Consider the following 21,445-nt stretch of genomic DNA (forward strand, 5'->3'; position numbering starts at 1 on the left):
AGTGACCAGATAGCAAGTGTGAAAAATCAGGATTTTTTTTCCAGGGGAGGAGGGAGGGAAGTCGCATATATAAAACAAAGTCCCTAATACCCTGACAGTCACAATAATATCCGAACATCAGGTCATTCTAACTTTAGTGCACCCATAACCATAGTTGCTGGGCACTATTTAACACTTAAGGGATCCATCAGTTCCCTCTGCAGGTGCCCCAGTTTTCCTTCTCTGCCGCAGCTGGAGTGGGACATGGAGGGGGAGTTTGTGATGTGTGTTGCCCTCTCTCCTCTCTGAGAAGGGGGAGGACTGCACTGCGCATGTCAGTCACGGGGGCACTGTGCGGCAGTGCAGAGGTGCGCGCTGTCAGAAACTGCTCCTGGCTGGCAAGTGAGGTGTGGGGTGCAGCCAGATTTCTCCCTGCTTTTTCCCAGTGGACAAACATGGTGGGGGGAGTGCTGTTCACGCCCCCCCCATGGTCCTCTGTGCCCCCCTAAGGGGGCTGTGAGGGGGGAGTGAGGAACCACACCAAGCATAGGGGCTGACTTCCCTGCTTTTCCATGGGTGCTCGACCCCACCATGCCCTGGCCCTGCCCCCACTCCACCCCTCCCATGAGGCCCCACCCCTGCCCCCTTCTTCGCTGCCCCCATTCCAACCCCTTCCCCAAAGTCCCTGCCCTGGCCCTGCCTCCTCCCCCAAGAATGCCAGGTTCCTGCTCCTTCCCCTCCCAGAGTGTGCAAACAGCTGTTTGGCGGCAGCCGGGCAGGAAACGCTTGGAGGTAGGCAGAGAAGCAGGGATGCAGTGCTGGGGGGGGGGGGAGCTTGGCTGACTGTGGGTGCAGAGTACCCACTAATTTTTCCCCGTGGGTGCTCCAGCCCCAGAGCACCCCCAGAGTCGGCACCTATGACACCAAGTGCTCTATGTATCCAGGTCACTTTCCCCACCTGGGCTGTGCTGTGTAAGGTGAGCATCAGGAGTTGCTGCTCTCCTGCCCTCCCCTTACGCAGCCCCGGTGGGGAAAGTGACAGCCCTGGTGCTGCTCCTCGCTCCCCCCTGGCAGCCCCCTTGGGGTGCACGGAGGAAAAGCAGCAATGCCAGTTGCTCCATGCATCTAGGTCACCTAAGGTCAGCTGCCCCCCTTGAGCGCAGGTGCGGGGCACAGGAGTTGGGGCAAAGGGGCACAGTGTAGGAGTTGGGAGGAAAGGGGAGGTGAGGAGCCCAGGGCACCCACAGGGGGTAGGGGCAATAGGGGGCACCCAAGGGGTCCGGGGCACCATTTCCCCCAAGGGCAGCCCTGCGTGTCACACGTTTCCACCCTACCCCTGTGAAGACGGGGGTGGGGGGGGTTGCTGCGGGGCGTTTCACGGCTATTGCTGCTTCTCATCCCACGAGCACCCCTGGGTCCGGCTGTCCCGGATCAGCCCGGCCAGCCCCTTGTGCGTCTCTTCCCTGGCCCCGGCCACTGTCCGCCCTCCACTGTGCGGCTGCGAGGAACCCACTTGAGGCGTAGCGGCCCCGCCCACCTCTCTCCCCTGCTTTGGGAATGGCCATTGCGCATGCGCTAGCTCCGGGCCCGCACGCTCCTTTCCGCCGGCGCAGCCTCCGCTAGCCAGGAGGTTCCTTCCAACACCGGACGGGCGCGCTCTGGTGCTGTCGGGAGCGCGCGCGGCTGGAAGGCCGTTGTTGACTGCGGCCGCCCGTCAGCCCCCCGCAGCGCTGCGGGTTCTCGTACGAGCGCAACTGCCCGGAAGCTGCCCGCCCCCTCCCCCCCGCCGGAGGCTGGAAGGAGCCGGCGCGGGAGCGGACTTATCCCCTAGGTAGGTTCAGTGTGGGCGGGGGGCCTGCCAGGCTGTGGGTCCCGTCCCCGTAGGGCGCCCCCTGTGTCACGGTGCAGCAGCCCCTGCGCCTGGCTCCCCTTTCGCCCCCTCTGCCCGTCCCCGCTTTGCAGTCAGAGTGCCCGGCTCTGTGCTGTGAAATGGCAAAGTCTCTTCGCCTCCCCCTGCTGCCCCCCCCCCCGATAAGGGGACGTTCAGGTGGTTCGGCGAGGCCAGGCCCGAAGTGGGGCTGAGCCGGGCGCCCAAATAAATCCGTGTCTCTGGGAAGAAGCGAGTACTTCCGATCCAGCAAAGCGGTGATAATTTCCCCCTTTGGATACATTGCAGCCTCGCTTAGTCGTGCTGTGTTTGTCCGAGTTAGCCTGACAGCTCTTCGGGGCGAGGGCCCCTTGTTTCTGCAGCAATGCAAGAATACACGGTGCTTTAGAAAAGGGCGAGCAAACCATTGCACATAAGTGTCCCTGCCCCAAAGGGCCCATTGAATGGGAACATTGCAATACAGTAGAACCCCATTTACCCGTTATCTGGCTCTCCGGATTAACCAACCCACCCCTGGCGCACACCCAGGAATAGAGTAAGGGAGATTGATGCTGTCAGTCGCGGGTGGCGGGGCTCAGGCTGGCAGCCCCGAAATCCCCCACGCATTCTTCTGTTTATCTGAATTTTTGTTTATCCCCAGTCCCAATTAGATAGGATAAATTGGGTTCCCCTGTGTAATGTTATACAGGAGAGTGGGGGCTGTGAACTTCACAGCTGGAATGCTTCAAAGAACAACTGGGTTTTCAGAAGTTCTTTCAGGGCAATGAGTGTGCTTTGTTTAGGTTTGCAAATGGGTGTGCACATGTACATTACTTTATAAATATTAACTCTGTTTGCTCTGTATTCATGCAGTAAGTGTGTAATAAGGAAAAATAAAGATGGAATACTAGTGATTGCAGTTATGATGTCAGTAACCTTGGTGCTGCCCAAATTTCATCAGCTTCTAAAATGCGGTATTTGGGAGGTATCAAAATATCATACATTTCCTTTCACATTAATAGCTTTATTTGGAGTAGTCCACTGAGGAGAAATGTTTATTATTCAAAAGATACTGTTAACTTCTGCTTTCATATTCTTTTGATGTTTCAAGTAGCGCCCCAGCAGCTACAGGAAAAATTGGAAAAATGAGATGTTAGAACGTGTGACATTGGAGCATGCAATAATAATGTAACTACATAGTGTAGGACAGTGTCTTTCCCTACACGTTTTCAAATGGAGATGCAGCAGACCCCTTTAGAATTCGTAGACATATTCTGTGGACCCCCAGGTGTCCATGGCCATAGGTTCAGAACCACTGGTCTAGGAAATTTGAGCTCCTGTAAGGAATGATATAAGGTGACCCCCCCCCCCCAAAAAAAATCCAAAAAACCACATGCCCAATACAATAAGAAATGTGATATAGCACAGTTTTAAAGATCACTGCAAATCCTGAAGGTATATTAGAAATCCTTTAACTTTGTATAGGTTACATAAATTCCCAATCTGTCAAAGACGTAGCCACATACTTTTCTTTGCAGGATTGGGGCCTCATATTGTGGACATGATTGTTTCATACGTGATTTTAAGTGTCCCTTTAATTATGATGCAAACAGATTTCTTTAACTATGTTTGTCATTATGACCTGAATTCAGCTGTTTTATGCAGGGAGAACTCCATAGATTTGATTGAAGGATACTGGCCTTTGTTGTTCACATTAAGTGCAAGAATTCTAAAAATCCAATTAGCTTGTCTTCGTTTTTTCTATTCTTAAAGCTTACACTTTTCTCAGTATTGATACTAATAATCAGACAGTTTCACTTTTATATTCTTAGTGGTGCAATGGTTGGAATGTGGTTTGAGCATTGGCCTGCTAAACCCAAGGTTGTGAGTTCAATCCTCGAGGGGGCCACTTAGGGATCTGGGGCAAAATCAGTACTTGGTCCTGCTAGTGAAGGCAGGGGGCTGGACTCAATGACCTTTCAGGGTCACTTCCAGTTCTATGAGATAGGTATATCTCCTTTTTTTTTTTTTTTTTTAACATTTCATTAGACTCCTTTTAATGATGAAAAATCATTTCTGTTGGTTGATGTGTATAGGCTTTATACAATCTTGTTTGTATGAAATGTAAATTGTGGGTTAAATTTAAGTTGACAGTGTCCATTTACATTGAAGAAGCATATTTAATGTCAAGTTAACAGAACACTAGATTCCAAATATATACATAATATTACATATACTATATTAGCCTAAAAATGTTTGTCACACTCTTGTTGATTTTACTTTCTTTATTTTAATGTATGGGGAAGAGTCCATAGGCAGACAGAAGATGAGGTTGCTGAACAGGAGCCTTGGAAATAACCTTGATTGTTGGAGTTGGGGGAAGGGTGCCAGATTTTCTAACCCTGCATGTAGAATAGTGTGTATATATATTTGCATGTTGTCTTATTTAACTAGCCATGTGCACATGCTGATACCTCTTTTTTTATATACACATTGGTCATTTGCTTGCCTAAACTACGTGTGCAAAAGTGTGCATGCACTTGTGTGTCTAATTTGAAATCCAGTCATTGTTTCCTCAACTTGGAGCTCAGGTGTTCTTGGATTTATGTTAGAGGATGACAGCTTCTATTTTTCTGAGTACATAATGCTGGCCATTTTGTGGAGTGTCAAAGCATTACTCAGAAGAGGCTGCTATCACACACCCTTCAGCTGGATGAATGCAACAATAGCAGTTGCCTATTAGGAAGCATGGGGAAATTATTGGCTTTATAATGAAAGGTATGTGGGATCTTAGAATGATGGTTAAATTTGATTCTGAGACCATGTACAATGGGAGAGTCCAATTCACATGCCAGTGATTTTAAAAGGGTACTACTGATATCTCTTTATATTAGGGCTCTCAGTTAATCACATATCACATAATCACATCATATTATTATTTTTATTACAAATATTTGCACTGTAAAAATGATAAAAAACAGTATTTTTCAATTCACCTCGTACAAGTACTGTAGTGCAATATCTTTATTGCGAAAGTGCAACGTACAAATGTAGATTTTTGTTGTTATATAACTGAACTCAAAAACAAAACAATGTAAAACTTTAGAGCCCACAAGTCCACTTAGTCCTACTTCTTGTTCGGCCAGTCGCTAAGAGAAACAAGTTTGTTTACATTTATGGAAGATATTGCTGCTGGCTTTTTACTTACAATGAAACCTGAAAGTGAGAACAGGCATTTGTATGGCACTTTTGGAGCCGACATAGCAAGGTATTTACATGCCAGATATGCTGAACATTTGTATGCACCTTCATTCTTTGGCCACCATTCCAGAAGAGATGCTTCCATGCTGATGATGCTAGTTAAAAAAATGTGTTGATTAAATTTTGACTGAATGCCTTGGAGGAGAATAGTATGTCTCCTGCTCTGTTTTACCTGCATTCTGCCATGTATTTCATATTATAGCAGTCTCGGATGATGACCCAACACATGTTGTTCGTTTTAAGAACACTTTCACTGCAGATTTGACAATGCGAAGAAGGTACCAATGTGAGATTACTAAAGATAGCTACAGCACTCAACCCAAGGTTTAAGAATCTGAGGTGCCTTCCAAAATCTGAGGGAGACGAGGTGTGGAGCATGCTTTCAGAAGTCTTAAAAGAGCAACACTCCAATGCGGAAACTACAGCACCTGAACCATCAAAAAAAGAAGACCAACCTTCTGCTGGTGGCATCTGACTCAAATGATGAAAGTGAACATGCATCGGTCTGCACTGCTTTGGATCGTTATCGAGCAGAACCCATCATCAGCATGGACACGTCCTCTGGAATGGTGGTTGAAGATGAAGGGACATATGAATCTTTAGTGCATCTGGCACGTAAATATCTTGCAACGCCGGCTACAACAGTTCCATGCAAACGTCGGTTCTCACTTTCAGGTAACATTGTAAACAAGAACTGGCAGCATTATCTCCTGCAAATGTTAACAAACTTGTTTGTCTGAGCGACTGGCCGAACAAGAGGTAGGACTGAGTGGACTTATAGGCTCTAAAGTTTTACATGGTTTTATTTTTGAATGCGGTTATTTTTTGTACATAATTCTACATTTGTAAGTTCAACTTTCATGATAAAGAGGTTACATTACAGTACTTGTATTGGGTGAATTGAAAAATACTATTTCTTTTGTATTTTTTACAGCACAAATATTTGTAATCCAAAATAAATTTAAAATAAGCACTGTTACACTTTGTATTCTGTGTTGCAACTGAAATCAGTATATTTGAAAATGTAGAAAACATAAAAATATTTAAATAAATGGTATTCTATTATTGTTTAACAGTGTAGTTAATCACGATTCATTTTTTTAATTGCTTGACAGCCCTAGTTTATATTTTTAGAAAATGTTTGTGGATCACAGGTCCCAAAGAATTTTTTTTGAAGATGTGGGACAGCGTTGAAATAAATGTGGAGCATTAGTCAGAACTGCTGGTTTTATAGGAAAAACAAATACAAATCACAGAAAAGTAAAATATTTAAGTGAATGAAACTTGTTTTCAATGTTTATTTATAATTTTGAAAAGTGAGGATAAGACTAAATCTACTTTGTGTGTGTCCTGTGTAACATTACATTAAGTAAAGTGTAATATATATGATGAGATTTTCACTAATATATCTGCATATCAGTCAGTTTAATGAAAAGGCAGTCACATCTTGCTATTGTTCCATGCCTTGAACTCCTACTGAAGTCAGAGTTTTTTAGGATCATGCACTATTGCCAAGTCCCCCACAAAGAGCCTATCCCAGCTCCCAATGAAGTGAAGACTCCCATTGATTTTAATAGAAGTTGGATTGGAGAACTTACAGTAAATCAAAAATTCTTACTGAAAATTTTCAGGTGGTCTTTTCCAGCATTACCTATTCATTTAGACAGGCATACTACTCTTCATAGAAATGTAAGACTGGAAGGGACCTAGTTAAGTTATCAAGTCAAGTCTCCTGCACTGATGCAGGATTACATATTATCTAGACCATCCCTGACAGGTGTTTGTCTAACCTATTCTTAAAAACCTCCAATGATGGAGATTCCACAGCCTCTCGTGGTAATTTGTTCCAGTGCTTAACTACCCTTACAGTTAGGAAGTTTTTCCTTCTGTCTAACCTAAATCTCCCTTGCCACAACTTAAATCCATTTCTTCTTGGCCTGTTCTTGGTGGTTAAGGAGAACAGTTTATCACCTGCCTCTTTATAACAACCTTTTACATACCTGAAGACTGTTATCATGTCCCCACTCGGTCTTTTCTTCTCCAAGACTAAACAAATCCAATTTTTTCAATCTTTCCCCATAGGCCATATTTTAATTATTTCATCCAGTTTCCAAAATTCATCAGGATTTTATGCAAGTATACCTGCAAAGATCCTTCTCTGGGGACTACACTTTGATGTGGTGCCTATGACTTAAATTTCTTGTAAGCTGCGCAGCAGCCTATTTAGCGCCACGCAGGCACTCGGGGAACTCACCCGGGGACCTGCTGCAGCCAGGGGAGAGGCGCCCCTCCCCCAGCCCCAACCTAGCTCGGCCTCCAACCTGCCATGACCGGGACGGCCCCCTGGCCCCAACTATGCCGCGGCCCGGACCTGCTGCGGCTGGGGTGCCTCTACCCCAGCCTGAACCCGGGCAACCCCGGCCTGGACCTGCTGGGGCTGGGGGAGGAGTGCCTATATTGCGGCCCGAGCCGAGGGGCGCTTCGCTCCCCCAGTCGAGGTGCTGCTGCAGGGAGAGAGAGCTGGGGGGAGTCCTTTCTCCCTGCCGTAGCCCTGGAGCACCCTCCTGCACCCCAAGCCCCTCATCCCGGGCCCCACCCAAGAGCCCGCACCCCCAGCCAGAGTCCTCACACCCCTGCATCCCAACCCTCTGCCCCAGCCTTGAGCCCCCTCGTACACTCTGAACCTCTTGCCCCCACCCCCACCACATGAATTTTGTTATATGCACTGATATGAAGGTGATGTGACACACTTCACCTCCATTTTTGTGCACATAACAAAATTCATTCTGCACATGAGTGGGAAAAATTAGCTCTCAGGGTCACAGGTAGTGTTCCCTCTATGCCAGCAGGATTTACTCTTCTGACAGGGCTACCCAAGTTGGACAGGTCAGAGGATAGAGACCATACAAAAAGCAGTCCACTGGTCCTCCAATTTGGGGGTTGAGTGATACACCATTAATCTATTCTTGTAAAAAAAAAAAAAAAAAAAAAAAAAAAGTTGTAGGAACAGAACAAGGTAGCCATTGTGTTCAGGGACGGCAGAGCCATGCTTGCGTCTTAAGCAACGTTTGATGCTATGGGAAGGGTTCAGATGTAGTTGCACATAGTATTCTCTGTTGTTCCTTCATCATGAGACATCCAGTTGAAGAGCAGCACCATGTGCTTATAACTTGAAAAAAGATACTGCTTTGCGAAAGATACCGTAAGTTGTTTCCTTTTATTACCATAGAGTGCTCATTTTTTCACTTGCTCCTTTCATACAATTCAATTATGAAGCAGTTGAAACTCCAGACTCTAAATGACAGTATGTTTTTGCAGTTCCTTGTGCTGCTGTTGTGGATGTTGAATGATCAGGAGCTGCAATGAGAATCTGTTTAGCAGAGAAACATATAATGTGGGCCATGTGATCAGAGGGAGCAGGTCTACAAACAGCTTACAGCTAGCTTCCTTTAGAAAAAGTAGCTTCTGTAGAGTTAGATTATTTGATTAAGACAAAATTTTGGGGTATTGTATGTCAGGCCTGTGAGTCTCTTACTGTGTCAAACTCAAGAAGAGAAGGTCTTCCAAGAATTTCTGGAAATTTTCTGGCTCATTCCAGAGTTAACCCCTCCTTAGCCTTGGGACCTGTGACTATGTAATGAGTAGTTTAGCATATCTGCTTCTTTGCTATTGTATTTCAGTAACAATTTTGATACAGGGGGTATAGATCTGTTAATTTGGCCGATCATTCCTGGCAAATGAAATTGAAATTATACAAGGTCATTATTTTGAACCTTTTGCTGAGCTCAAGTGTTTTGCTGAGCTAATCTAAGTCTCTCTAACTATCTTTTTTTGAAAATCCAATATTTTGACAACTACCTTTTTGAATATATAGTTACTAACTTCTCAGAACTGATTGCATTTATTGTGAACATTGATCCTTAATGTTCCCCATGTTCCATGTACTGTATTTACCATATGTAAGTTATTGACTAGTAGGATTATGTGTAAAATAACCTCTGTGCTTCAAAGTTCAGATTCAGGAAAGCATGTAAGCACGGGCAGTTCCACGGAAGTCATTGGGACTACAGGTGTTCTTAAAGTTTTATGCATATGCCTAAATTCTTCGCTGAATCTGGGCTTAGTTGCACCAACAAACTGCTAAGGACTGTTGTGCAAGCTACTTCAAGAGAAGAGTATTCCCAGGCCTTGAAAAAAATGTATCAATCACTTATTAACTGAGGGCGGGAGGTGGGGGTGCGGTGCTAAAGCTGCTAGCCAGTGGTAGGTATTAAGACTAGGATGGACATCACAGGGATATACATGGACAACAGCCTACTGAGAAGCTCAGGCTCCAAACCATCTTTTATATTCTGTCGTCCTCCGTCTAGTATGTGCTAGATAAATTTGAAACTCCATCCCACTTTGGGTGCTTGAAGTTATAAGAAACTTTTTGTCTCTTCTCCTTCTTTGGAACCCACAGGCTGTTGCAAATGAATTGGCCTCTGCTTTCCAGGGATAACACTTTCCTGTGCTGCTGCTCATAGTTTTCTTCAGCAGCAGCAGTGTGAAATTAATATGATTCCTGACATTTTCACAACTGTCCACGGGATTCTGAATAACTGCAGTGAAACTGCTCAGTCTTCTTAATTTCAATCTGTTGCTGCATGGCAAAACTAGAAGCAGCAGCAGACTCATTGAACTGTTAGTCTACAGATTCCAGGTGACAGTGCTTCATAGGTTTACAATCAGTTTGCATTTGGAAAATTGTCTATGCAATCACAAGGACTATAAAAAAAATCCCAAATTCTTAAATTGTATTAAAATTGCTGATATGTAGGCTCCTCATTTGCTAGGGAAAGCTTCCTGCTTACCACAAGAGAGTGGATTTTTCAAGCCTTTTGTGTACCCTTCTTTCACTTTGCAGTTTTCATGGTCTGTCTTACTGATTAATTATAACTTCCAAGAAACATTTTGTTCAAGAGGAAAAAGTACTCCTGGTGTTAACTTCATTTGAAAAATAAGTGGTGCTGACTAGAAAGTTTTGGATGATGATTGAACTAGGCAGAAGAAACGAGTGAGTTCCTTTCTCTGATTAAAATAAGCAATTGATCTCTTAAAACCACCATAAGACACATCTTTTTACATGGCTTTGTTCGTGTGACTTTTTGGGGCAGGAACAAAAGAGTGTTTTATAAAACTGAATAGACACGTTGAGCCATCTGTAGAACCCCTAATGAGCAGAGTTGTAAACTAATGTGACTTCTGCAAACTCTTCAGCTGTAGCACAATAAAAGATTTATGTGGGTATCTAATTAGTGTTATCTACCATTGACTAATATTAGTCAATTTTACAGAGATTGGGACACTGCCAGCAAAATAGCAAGATGAGTAATCGTCGAAAGCGTGCGCCTCCACTGAGGATGGATGAGGAGAAAAAGCAGCAACTCTGTTGGAATATGCATGAAGACCGAAGGAATGAGGTAATACTATTGGATGATAACATGGATGAAGACCACCCTGTTCCAGGTCCAAGCACCTCTTCTGTATCCTTTGTTATAGATGATGATAGCATTGATGAAGGACTGGCTTACAGAGAAAACAGAGGGTCAAAGTCAGTGGGTTCCTCAACAGATGACGGAGAAGACTCTTGCTCCATCTTGACCTCTATATCTGTACAGCTAAATATTGTAGTCTCGCCTTACCATTCAGACAATTCCTGGAAAGCTTTACTTGGAGAATTTGTTCTTCAGCTTCTTCCTCAGAAAATTCTTATTGAGAAGATCCATAAAAGGAGTTTTACTTTGATGAGAACGGATTCTGGTGATCAGCTGCAAATCTGTCTTCATGCAAGAAGTGGAGAAGAGGGGGGTGAGGAGGAAAAAGAAAGCCTAGGTGATTATGAAGAGGGCATATTGGTGGAATCATCCCTCAATAGTGAAATGTTAGAAGACTTGAGATGGTTGCAAAAGAAGAAGGTAATTGGACTTTATCAAAGACCTAGAGAAGATCAAGCATTAAAGGTATTTGTTCATGCAGTTTATTTTAAGAGGGATTTTCAAATAAAAATAGCTCATTTTGTGTTTGGTACCATAAAATAGAAAGTTAGGTAAACATTTGCCAAGTCCAGGCCCACCACACACTTCTAGAATACAGTGCAAAATGTACTCTTCAGTGGTTATCTGAATACATATTTTCAATGTTTTTTGAATAATTGCCTTTAATCATTACACATTAAGGTCACTTAAAATGAATTTAGAAACCATCTGAGTTCCTAAGTGTGGCATACTAAAATTTTGCATGGGATTAAGAGATTAACTCTATCCATAGCCACCAGTCTTCAAAATTTGCCAAATGTGGCTTCCTAACCTATAAGCATTGTTTTGGTTTGGTTTTTGTTCTCTAAATCTATTTTAATTCCTTAATCATTTTAATTTCTTGCAAATATGTTTCACAGGTTGGAATTTACCTTCTGGAAGCTGGCTTAAGCAAATCAGAATTTCTCAGTGATGGAGGTGGGAGAATAAAAAAGGCCAACCAGCTGATTCAGAAACTAATGGAAAAGTACTACAACTTTATAATTCCAGGTAACATCATCTATCCATCATGCAGTTGAACGTTACTGCAGAACTGTTTTACTATTAAAGTTTTTCTTAAGTTCAGTGATATTTTTAAGGAAAAGGCAAGAAGTATACAGCATTTTTGTCTGTCATGACAACTGTCTTTGTCAGTAAATATATAGTCTTCACCACCATAAATATCTGACTCCCCCCCCCCCCCCAAATGGACAGTAATTTATCTTCATAACACCCTTCTGAGATAGGGAAGGTGGTAGTATTTTCGTTTTACTGATGGAAACTGAGGCAAAGGTTATGGTCCCATTCCAATGCCCATTGCAATCAATGAAAAGATTCAATAAAATTATGTGGCTACTAGGTTTGTCCATGATCACACACAAAGTCTCTAGCAGAACCAGGAACTGATCCAGATATCCTTTGTTACCAGTCTAGTGCCTTGACCACACCATGCTTCTCTCTAGACCACTAATGGATTTTGGTTATCAGAGACAAAATAATCTAGAGAAATGTGTGGATAGGGGACTTGTATAGGGGAAAGACAAAGATGTTCTGCATGTGGGATAGAACACTAGTTCTAAATCCAGTATGAAAGGTAACTGGTAGATTTCTATCAGAAAGATTGCTGCTCTAGACAAAGTAATCACCCTCTCACTTTTATGACTAATGTTCACAACATCATACAGCTAAATAAAAAAGGGAACATGAGGACTTGGAAATCCGATAATTATCACAATGTCTTTTTGGGTGTGCATTTGTGTGGGTTGGGGCTTATTGTGTATCTCACTACAGCTCTTGAAGTTGAAGTATTAAAGATTAAAATTCCCATTTTTTTTCCCCTTAAAGACCCTGCACAGGTTTATCTTTATCTACAATTCAGTTTGTTTTTTTAATCACATTTCCATTACCCCCTTGGTATCTAAGTGCTGAATTAAAGCATAAGTTCAGATAACCAAAAGTTTTCTGTGCCCATGTGCCTGGAATACCAGAATATATTAATTTGTATTTTAAGGAACTTCATTTTGTTATAGGTGGTGTTCCAGGGGAGTTTTATTTAAAAGGGTTTTTTTGCTCTTCCCCAAATGCTATCTTGTTGCCTTTCCCTTTCATTTCTGCCGCATTCCCTGCTGTATCTATGATTGGAACACCATTCCAGTCCAAGTATCCAGCCAGGCCTGTGCTCTCTCCAATAGGATTGCTTCTGTGGGGAGGCCCACAAAAACTAAAGTAAGACATATGCCCTCTCCCACCCTGCATTTTATAAGAGAAAGACTTAACTTTGATTTTTTTTTAACAACTTCCCCTGGGGGTTTTCAGTGCATTTTGTCTCATTCAGGTCTTTTAATTGATTTTGAGATCTTGAGGGGTAGGAATTGTCTGTGTCTTGCATAATGGCAAGCACAGAATCAGTACTTAATAAAATAAACAAAATCCCCAGCTCCAGTTATTTAGAAAAACTCACTGAAATCTACCAAGTTAAATACGAAGGCAAAATATGTCATTTGTAAACCTTTGTGGTGGTCCTAAACAGAGATTGTAGAATTAACTGGGTCCTTCCTGGTAACTTACTTGTAGAGATCTTTATTTTGTCTGCTTTAACAGAGCTATCATTTATAGGCGATTCCTGTGTCTGCTATAATGCAAATACTTCAAACTACTACTTGTTGCTTCATTAGACTTACAGCCCTAGGCTATCCAAAATTGAGCTCGCCTTCTCCAAGGGATGAAAAATAGTTTTGTGCTGTAAAATCCAATGAGAATAAAGCATGTAAATGCAATGTGCTGTTCATATATTTATTCTGTTTAAGGGTCAGTACTCTGGGGTTTGTTCTTGCATCAATACATGGGCACATATGTGACATAACTCTTCAGAAATTAAATGGCATCTGGATACATTATGCCCCCAGGCTTCTCAGGAAGAATAAGCCCTTTAGTTTTTGCAGGGTGTGGTCTGCTTTTGTAACCACATACGAACGTAAATACGTTTCCCATAAATCTAGACAAAAGGAGGAGAAAAAGCCTTTATTTTTGAGAAGTGATACCAAATTGTAAATGTAAAAATTTAAATATTCAACCTTAAAAAAGGTTCCTCTGAAAACTGTACAGTAACAGCGAGAGTGTTTTAGAACCTGAAAGAAACACCACTGTGGTGGGTAAAATGGCTAAAATGCTGAAAGCCACAACCTCCCATGTCTGACTGAAGATTAATTTGAAACATAGGGTCTACAGAGAAATAGAACGTCACAGAACATTTAGCACCCCAGTCTTTCTGAGAATTAAAGGTATTGAGATGTAATTTGTTATACATGTTTATTGAATCACATTTTAAAATGGTATGATGGGTAATATTGAATATTCATTATGCTTTTAATGAATAGTGTGGAGGAAGGCTTTAACAAAGCTTTTTAAGTGATCCATTTATACAGTAAATACAGCTATTTTTCCCTCACTAAATTGTTTGAAAATATGAGTAGCTGTGTGATTACATTATTAAAGAGCACAAATAAGAAATGTGTGGACCGTATATATACAATTGTACTAAATATTGTTTTACATAAAAACTTAATCTGTTTTTCATCACGTACTAGTCTCATGTTAATAAATGTAAATTGTTGAAACCATCTGGGATTTTAAGTCAAAAGTACCCTTATTGTCAAATACTCAGCTGAGGGTATGTCCACATGTAGTAAAAGACCTGCGTCTGACCTGGGTCAGCTGACTCAGGCTTGTGAGGCTTGGGCCGTGGTGCTATAAAATAATAGTATAGACATTGGGACTCGGACCAGTGTCTACGTTGCAATTTTATGGCCCCGCAGCCTGAGCCCCACTAGCCCAAGTCAGCTAACCTGGGCCAGCCTCAACTGTGCTGTGAGTCCCTCTATTGCAGTATGGATGTACCCTAAGAGACAGGGATTTATTGAGCTCTTTTATTTGTTGAACTTTAGCAACCAATGGGCTAATTTATCATTAGCACTGACATGTTGTAGTCTTGCTAATCCACATGCTAACTTTGCCACTTATTTTACTGGATGTCAAAGTTTCACTTTCAGAAAGAACTCTAGTCTTTCTTCTCTCCAGGTCCTCTTATTTCTTTCCATTCACATGATGCTGAGGCCATCTCTGCTGCCTTAGATATATATTTTTTAAAATATCACTTTCTTACTCACGAATCAATGTAGAATTTGTGCTTACCAGTTGAGAGCATCAGTCCATCACAGCTGGTAACCTCTCTCCAGTGGTGGTTACTCATGCTATAGAAGAGGGCAAAACTACTCTGCCCCTAATATTAATTATGTAGCCTCACTATTTGCACCTATGTTTTATAAAATACATAGTTGGGCAGCCCCAAGAAGTTTATAATATAAGGCCCTGATCCTGTAATAAGTTCTGTATGGGCAGACCCTTACACCCATGAGGAGGCCAGTTGACTTTGTCATTGTAGTATTGGGGCCTAAGTTGTTTGTCTAGAATACAAAGTATCCAAAAAAAAAAAAAAAAAAAAAAAGAATATGAAGGCAGGAACAAAAATATACCCCAAACAATTTGTGTACTGTGGTGTTGTAAAAGAGTATGCATAAGAAATCTTTTGACTCCAGTATTGATCACTGTGGGACAGATCCACAAAGGGACTTTAGTCCAGTGTTGCAGCACCTAACTTTTAGGTACCTACAAAATCACTAGAATGACACTGATCCACAAGATTGTGTTAGGCATCTAGACTCCTATACAGTGAATGAGGGAGATAGGTGCCTTAGAATGTGATCCACAAAAGCCAGAATGCTAGACTGGGGGCTGCTTAAGCTAGCCAGTGAGAGATCTTGGCAAGAGAGGTGGGACCTAAGCTTCTCCTCATTTTGAGATAGCAGTCCTAGACTTAGGTGCCTATCTCTGCTAGCAATCCACTAATGAGGTCCTGAGTCTTGGAGTCAGGCAGCGTAAGCACCTATGTAGTTTCTTGGAAGAATGAATTAGGCACCTGCCTCATGTCATGCAAAATAGCTAGAGGAGGAGGTGCCTACCTTACAACTTTTAGCCCAGTGATTAGAGCACTTGCCAAGAATATGGGAGACCCAGGTTCATTTCCCCCGTTTCTCTGCCAGAGGATTTGAACAATGGTTTCCCATCTCTCATGGGGAGTGCTCTAATCACACAGCTAAGGGATATTCTGATGTGGGGGAGGGCCTCTCCATCACTGTCTCGTGTTAAAGTTGAAACACTGTGGATAAATAATAGAAGAGTGATTGGAGCAGGAGGACTGGACCCTGAGTCTCCCACCTCACGTGTCCTGAACCACGGGACTACAGAGTCATTTTCTCTGTCTGGCCCAGAGACTTTTCCTCTGTGGATAAATACTTAAATGGTCATTGGGCCAGAGAAAGGGAAAATGGCACTCTAATCCAGTGGTTCTCAGCCCGCGGGCTGCATGCGGCCCAATTAGCACACAGCTGCAGCCCAGCTCAGCTGTGTGCTAAAGGCCGTGGGCTCCCAGCTGCCCTGCCGCGTGGCAGGCTCCCGGCTCCCAGTGACACCCCCCCCCCCCCCCCCCCGCCGGGCCCGCTCCCGCCCCGCCCCCCCCCCGCCCGCGGGCGGGCCCCGCCCCCCCCCCCCCGCCCCCCCCCCCCCCCCCCCCGTGGGCTCCGGGCTCCTGTCTGCCCTGCCACGCGGCGGGATCCGGGCAGCCGGCTGCCGCCTGGCCCCCTCACAGCCAGGTCTGGGCAACCTGGCCCTGCACAGTGGGGGTCGGGGTCCCTGCGCAGTAAAGCCGGGGTTGGGCACCCTGCCTCCCACCCCACCCATGCTCAGCTGTCCGCTCCTGGCCCCACTCTGTGGAGGGGGTCTCTGGACGGAGGGCGCTGAGCCATAGGGGTTTGTGCGGGTTTTAGGTGGGGGCACTGTGATTCTCAACCTGCGGCCCAGTTAACGCTTTGTGGGCCACATATGAGGCCCAGAATGATAAATAGACTGAGAACCACTGCTCTAATCCAATGGTTAGGGCACCCACCTGGGAGGCAGAAGACTCTGGGTCTGGTCCTCCTGCTCAAATCACTTTTTCTTTCTTTATCCACAGTAGAACAGCTTCAACATGAGAGATTGTGGGAGGTGCCCTGTCCCAGTAAAAATATCCCATATCTCATAGGTAAGGGCACTCTCCTGAGAGGTGGGAGACCCTTTACGAGAAGGCAGACCCTGCCTGGAGCACCCTCCTGTGATATGCTGCAACATAGCAGGTGCACCTATCTCATTTTCCCCTCTCAGGTAACCCAGAGGACTCTCTGTTTAAACAATACCCCTCCTGAAGAGCAGTTCATTACCAAATATAGTGCAAATAGTCTTTAACAAAAGTTCCAAAGCATAGTTCATAACATTACCAGTGTATATATAGTCCTTAAAACTGTACTCTTTGTGGTGGGAACCGCCCCAGCCTCTCTGCTGGGAGATCACTGTCTCCCTGGTGTGGTGTCTTCTGCCATGCTTAGGCTCCCTATCCATCCTCTTCCAACCCTCTGCCAGGACAGCCACCCCAACCCTTCTGGCTAGAGTGCAATCGCACTTTTCCCAGTGAGGACCTCCACAGGCTTTCTGTTGGGAGTGTCCTTGTCAGGGGAGCATCCCTCAGTCCCCCTGGCTCTCTCATTGTTCCTCTGGGGTCCAGCTCTCCAGGCTTGGAGATGTCAGCAGATAAGTTCCTCTGCTGCTGTCCCTGCCTTCAGCTGCCTCTGGCCCTTGCTCAAGCTCTCAGCCAGCAGGCATCTGCCTCTACTGCTCTTTCTGCCTTCAGACTCTGCCTTGTTGAAATTCATTTTATTGTCTATAGCCCAGTTCTCCAGTTTATCAGGATCCCTTTGAATTTTAGCTCTGTCCTCCAAAGTGTTTGCAGCCCTGCCTAGCTTTGTGTCCTTTCCAAATTTGATTAGTGTGCTCTCTATTCCTACATACAGGTCATTAATAAAGATGTTATATAACACCGGACCCAGAACAGATACATGTGGGACCCTGCTTGAGTCCTCTTTCCAATCTGACATCATTCCATTAATAGTTACTCTTTGTTTGCGGTTGGTTAACCAATTATGTATCCATTTAATGGTAGTTCCACCAAGCCTGCATTTCTCCAGCTTACTTATGATAATGTCATGTGGGACTGTGTCAAAAGCCTTGTTAAAGTCCAATATATTATGTCCACCGCATTCCCCCTATCCACCAAACCAAACTTTGTTGCCTTTTATTGTAAAGCTATTCAGTGTGCTAATCCCTTGCTCCCTTTTTTCTCTTCCTTCCAATAATTTCTTCATTATCATTTCTAACAGAGCCTTAGCACCTCATGCTTTTAGGATGCCAGCCTGAATCAGTGTCAGATTATATCTTGGAAAAAATGTGTTGCAAGGTGTGTATGTCTCCGGTATTAGCTGCAACTGATAACTTCCTTTGAGATGTACTGTTACTCAAATTAGCAAAGGTTCTAACAACTCTTAATCTTAATCAGTATCTTTTTTGTTTATATCTTTCAATATGGCTGATCATGAGACCATTGAGCTTTTCTGGATTCATTCTGAATCTCCAGTTGTTACATTGTTGAGTATCTGGTCTATGTTTAGTTAATGTGTTCTATAATAGGAATTAGAGATCGGGAAAATTTACTAGGTTGGACTGCATATAAATCAGAGTCCAGCCCCTACCAGTGCAGGATTGTTTTCTACAGTATAATTTCTAATGTTGTCTAATCTGATTTTTTTTTAAATGACTCAAGAAATTGACCTTTATCCTCTTATCTTTGGAGGCTGTTTTGTTATGTAAACTTGCTATTAATTCTTCATTAAGTGAAGGTAAAGAGGACTGTCATTAAAATTATTCTGAAAGCTCACTGAAGGGAAGCCAAGTAGTTTCTGAATAGTTTTCTTAAACGCAAACCTACCTTCCTACAAGGGCAATAAGGTACGAATCCTTCACAGTCCAGAGTTTGATTCCCCCCCCCCCCCTTTCTCTGTGTCTATTAACAAACTTAAGATGTGAATTATATGTGACATAATGTGATTTGGAAATATTTCTAATAAGTTTAAAATAAATTCAATATGGTTTTCTAGTTTTTTAATAAAAAGGAAATTATAGCCATGAACTAGAAAAATTAATTATATGACTTGGAAGGGAAACATTATTCTGATATTTCAGAAGTTTCCCGAAGGGAATTCTTAAGCGGGAATGTGTTCTTTCTCTTGGTGTCAAACTTGGCATTTGGTCTAATCATTCTTTAATTGTAACACATGGCGATGTAACAACTTAGTAGAAAGAAATGAAAAGAAAAATCCATTACAACAGTGCCTGTGACTCTTCTAGATTTTTAATAAAGGGCAGAATGATAGGTCACTTGACAATGATGTTAGCTAACGATAAGTGAGGGGAATCACTGAATTTTCCCCTTCCTTGGGGTTACATCTGCCTCTGTGTGTGTTCTGTGTGGGTAGAGAGACTTTGTGAATTAGGGGACAATGTAGAACTACATTGTGTGTGGTTAGTAATCCACTAATTTAACTGTATGTGTGAGAGCTGTGCTTTTTAGTTCTGACTTGATTAACTTAATCCTATTAACGATTAAATTAGTTTGAGACGTAAACAGTAAGAAGAAAATATTCTACAAATACATTAGAAGCAAGAGGAAGATCAAAGACAAGGTAGTCCCGTTACTCAATGGGGTGTGGGGGTTGGAGGGGGAAACAGTCACAGAAAATGTGGAAATGGTGGAAGTGCTAAATGACAATGAAAAGATTAGTGAACCTACCCTGTGCAAAACATAGTGAATGCCAGTGAAAATGAGCTAGGGTCAGATATTTGAGCCATTAGTAATTATCTTTGAAAAGTCATGGAAGATGGGAGAGATTCCAGAGGACTAGAAAATGGTATTATATTTGCCCATATATAAAATGTGAAATAAGGACAACTTGGGAATTTCAGACCAGTCACCTTAACTTCAGTACCTTGAAAGATAATGGAGCAAATAATTAAGCAATCAATTTGCAAATACCTAGAAGATAATAAGGTGATAAGTCATAGCATGGAATTGTCAGGAACTAATTGTGTCAAACCAACCTAATATCTTTCTTTGTCAGGGTAACAAGCCTTGTGGATAAGGGGAAGTGGTAGATGTGGTATATCTTGACTTTAGTAAGGCTTTTGATTCTGTCTCACATGACTGTCTCATAAACAAACTAGGGAAATACAACCTAGATGGAGTTACTATAAGGTGGGTGCATAACTGGTTGGAAAACCGTTCCCAGAGAGTGGTTATCAGAGGTTCACAGTCAAGCTGGAAGGGCATATCAAGTGGGGTCCCACAGGGATCAGTTCTGGGTCCAGTTCTGTTCAATAACTTCATCAATCATTTAGATAATGGCATAGAGAGTACAATTTTAAAGTTTGCAGATGATACCACACTGGGAGGGGTTGCATGTGCTTTGGAGGATAGGATTAAAATTCAAAATGATCTGGACAAGCTGGAGAATTGGTCTGAAATAAATAGGATGAAATGGCTGCTACTCTGAAAAAAATGCAAAGTACTCCACTTAGGAAGGAATAATCAGCTGCACACATACAAAATGGGAAATAACTGCTTAGGTAGGAGTACTACAGAAAGGGCTCTGCAGGTCATAGTGGATCACAAGCTAAATAGGAGTGATCCATGTAACACTGTTGCAAAAAAAAGCAATCCTCATTCTTGGGATGTATTAGCAGGAGTGTTGTAAGCAAGACAAAAGTAATTCTTCTGCTCTAGTCTGCGCTGATTAGGCCTCAACTGGAGTATTATGTCCAGTTCTGGGCACCACATTTCAAGAAAGATGTGGACAAACTGGAGAAAGTCCAGAGAAGAGCAACAAAAATGATTAAAGGTCTAGAAGACATGTCCCATGAGGGAAGATTGAAAAAATTGGGTTTGTTTAGAGAAGAGAAGACTGAGAGGGGACATAACAGTTTTCAAGTATATAAAAGGTTGGAAAGAGGGAGAAAAATTGTTCTTGTTTACCTCTGAGGATAGGACAAGAAGCAATGGGCTTAAGTTGCAGCAAGGGTGGTTTAGGTTGGAAATTAGGAAAAACCTTCCTGTCAAGGTAGTTGAGCACTGGAATAAATTGTCTAGGGAGGCTGTGGAATTGCCATCATTAGAGCTTTTTAAGAGCAGGTTAGACAAACACCTGACAGGGATGGTCTAGATAATACTTAGTCCTGCCATGAGTGCAGATGACCTCTTGAGGTCCCTTCCAGTCCTATGATTCTGTTTTTCAATGAATGTCCTCTCTAAAGAACAACTAAGGCTTTTAAAAGTATATTGTTCTCAGGCTGGGGACAGAAGGGGATGTGAGAGTGATACTTTATTTTTGTTTTAAATGTTTCAGTATTTCTCTTTTCAGAAAGTTGAAGCTTGTGTGTGATAAACTGTTTGTGAAGGGGAGGCAGGATAGGTTAGTAAAGCAAAGGACTGGGAATGGGGGAGACCTATTCATGACTTCGGCACAGAGTTCTTGTATGTTTTGGAGTAAGTCACTTAGGCCTGGTCTACACTAGGAGGTTATGTCGAATTTAGCAGCGTTAAATCGAATTAACCCTGCACCCGTCCACACAACGAAGCTATTTAGTTCGACATTGAGGTCTCTTAAATTCGATTTCTGTACTCCTCCCCAACGAGGGGAGTAGCGCTAAATTCGACATGGCCATGTCGAATTAGGCTAGGTGTGGATGGAAATCGACGCTAATAGCTCCGGGAGCTATCCCACAGTGCACCACTCTGTTGACGCTCTGG

At 43.1% G+C, this 21,445-nt stretch overlaps 1 protein-coding gene across 1 annotated transcript in view; it reads left to right on the forward strand.

Annotated features, from left to right (window-relative positions):
- The first annotated feature begins 1,664 nt into the window (after positions 1 to 1,664).
- SHPRH (SNF2 histone linker PHD RING helicase) overlaps positions 1,665 to 21,445 on the forward strand; it is a 131,841-nt gene continuing 112,060 nt past the window's right edge. Inside the window, exons 1-3 of the mRNA XM_024219896.2 lie at positions 1,665 to 1,810; positions 10,444 to 11,109; positions 11,544 to 11,673. Of these exons, the coding sequence (XP_024075664.1) occupies positions 10,474 to 11,109; positions 11,544 to 11,673 (766 nt within the window). The 5' untranslated portion in view covers positions 1,665 to 1,810; positions 10,444 to 10,473. The remainder of the gene's footprint in view (positions 1,811 to 10,443; positions 11,110 to 11,543; positions 11,674 to 21,445) is intronic.

Source organism: Terrapene carolina, unplaced genomic scaffold, assembly GCF_002925995.2.
Source record: "Terrapene carolina triunguis isolate 2854851 unplaced genomic scaffold, T_m_triunguis-2.0 Scaffold85, whole genome shotgun sequence".
Taxonomy (NCBI): domain Eukaryota; kingdom Metazoa; phylum Chordata; order Testudines; family Emydidae; genus Terrapene; species Terrapene triunguis.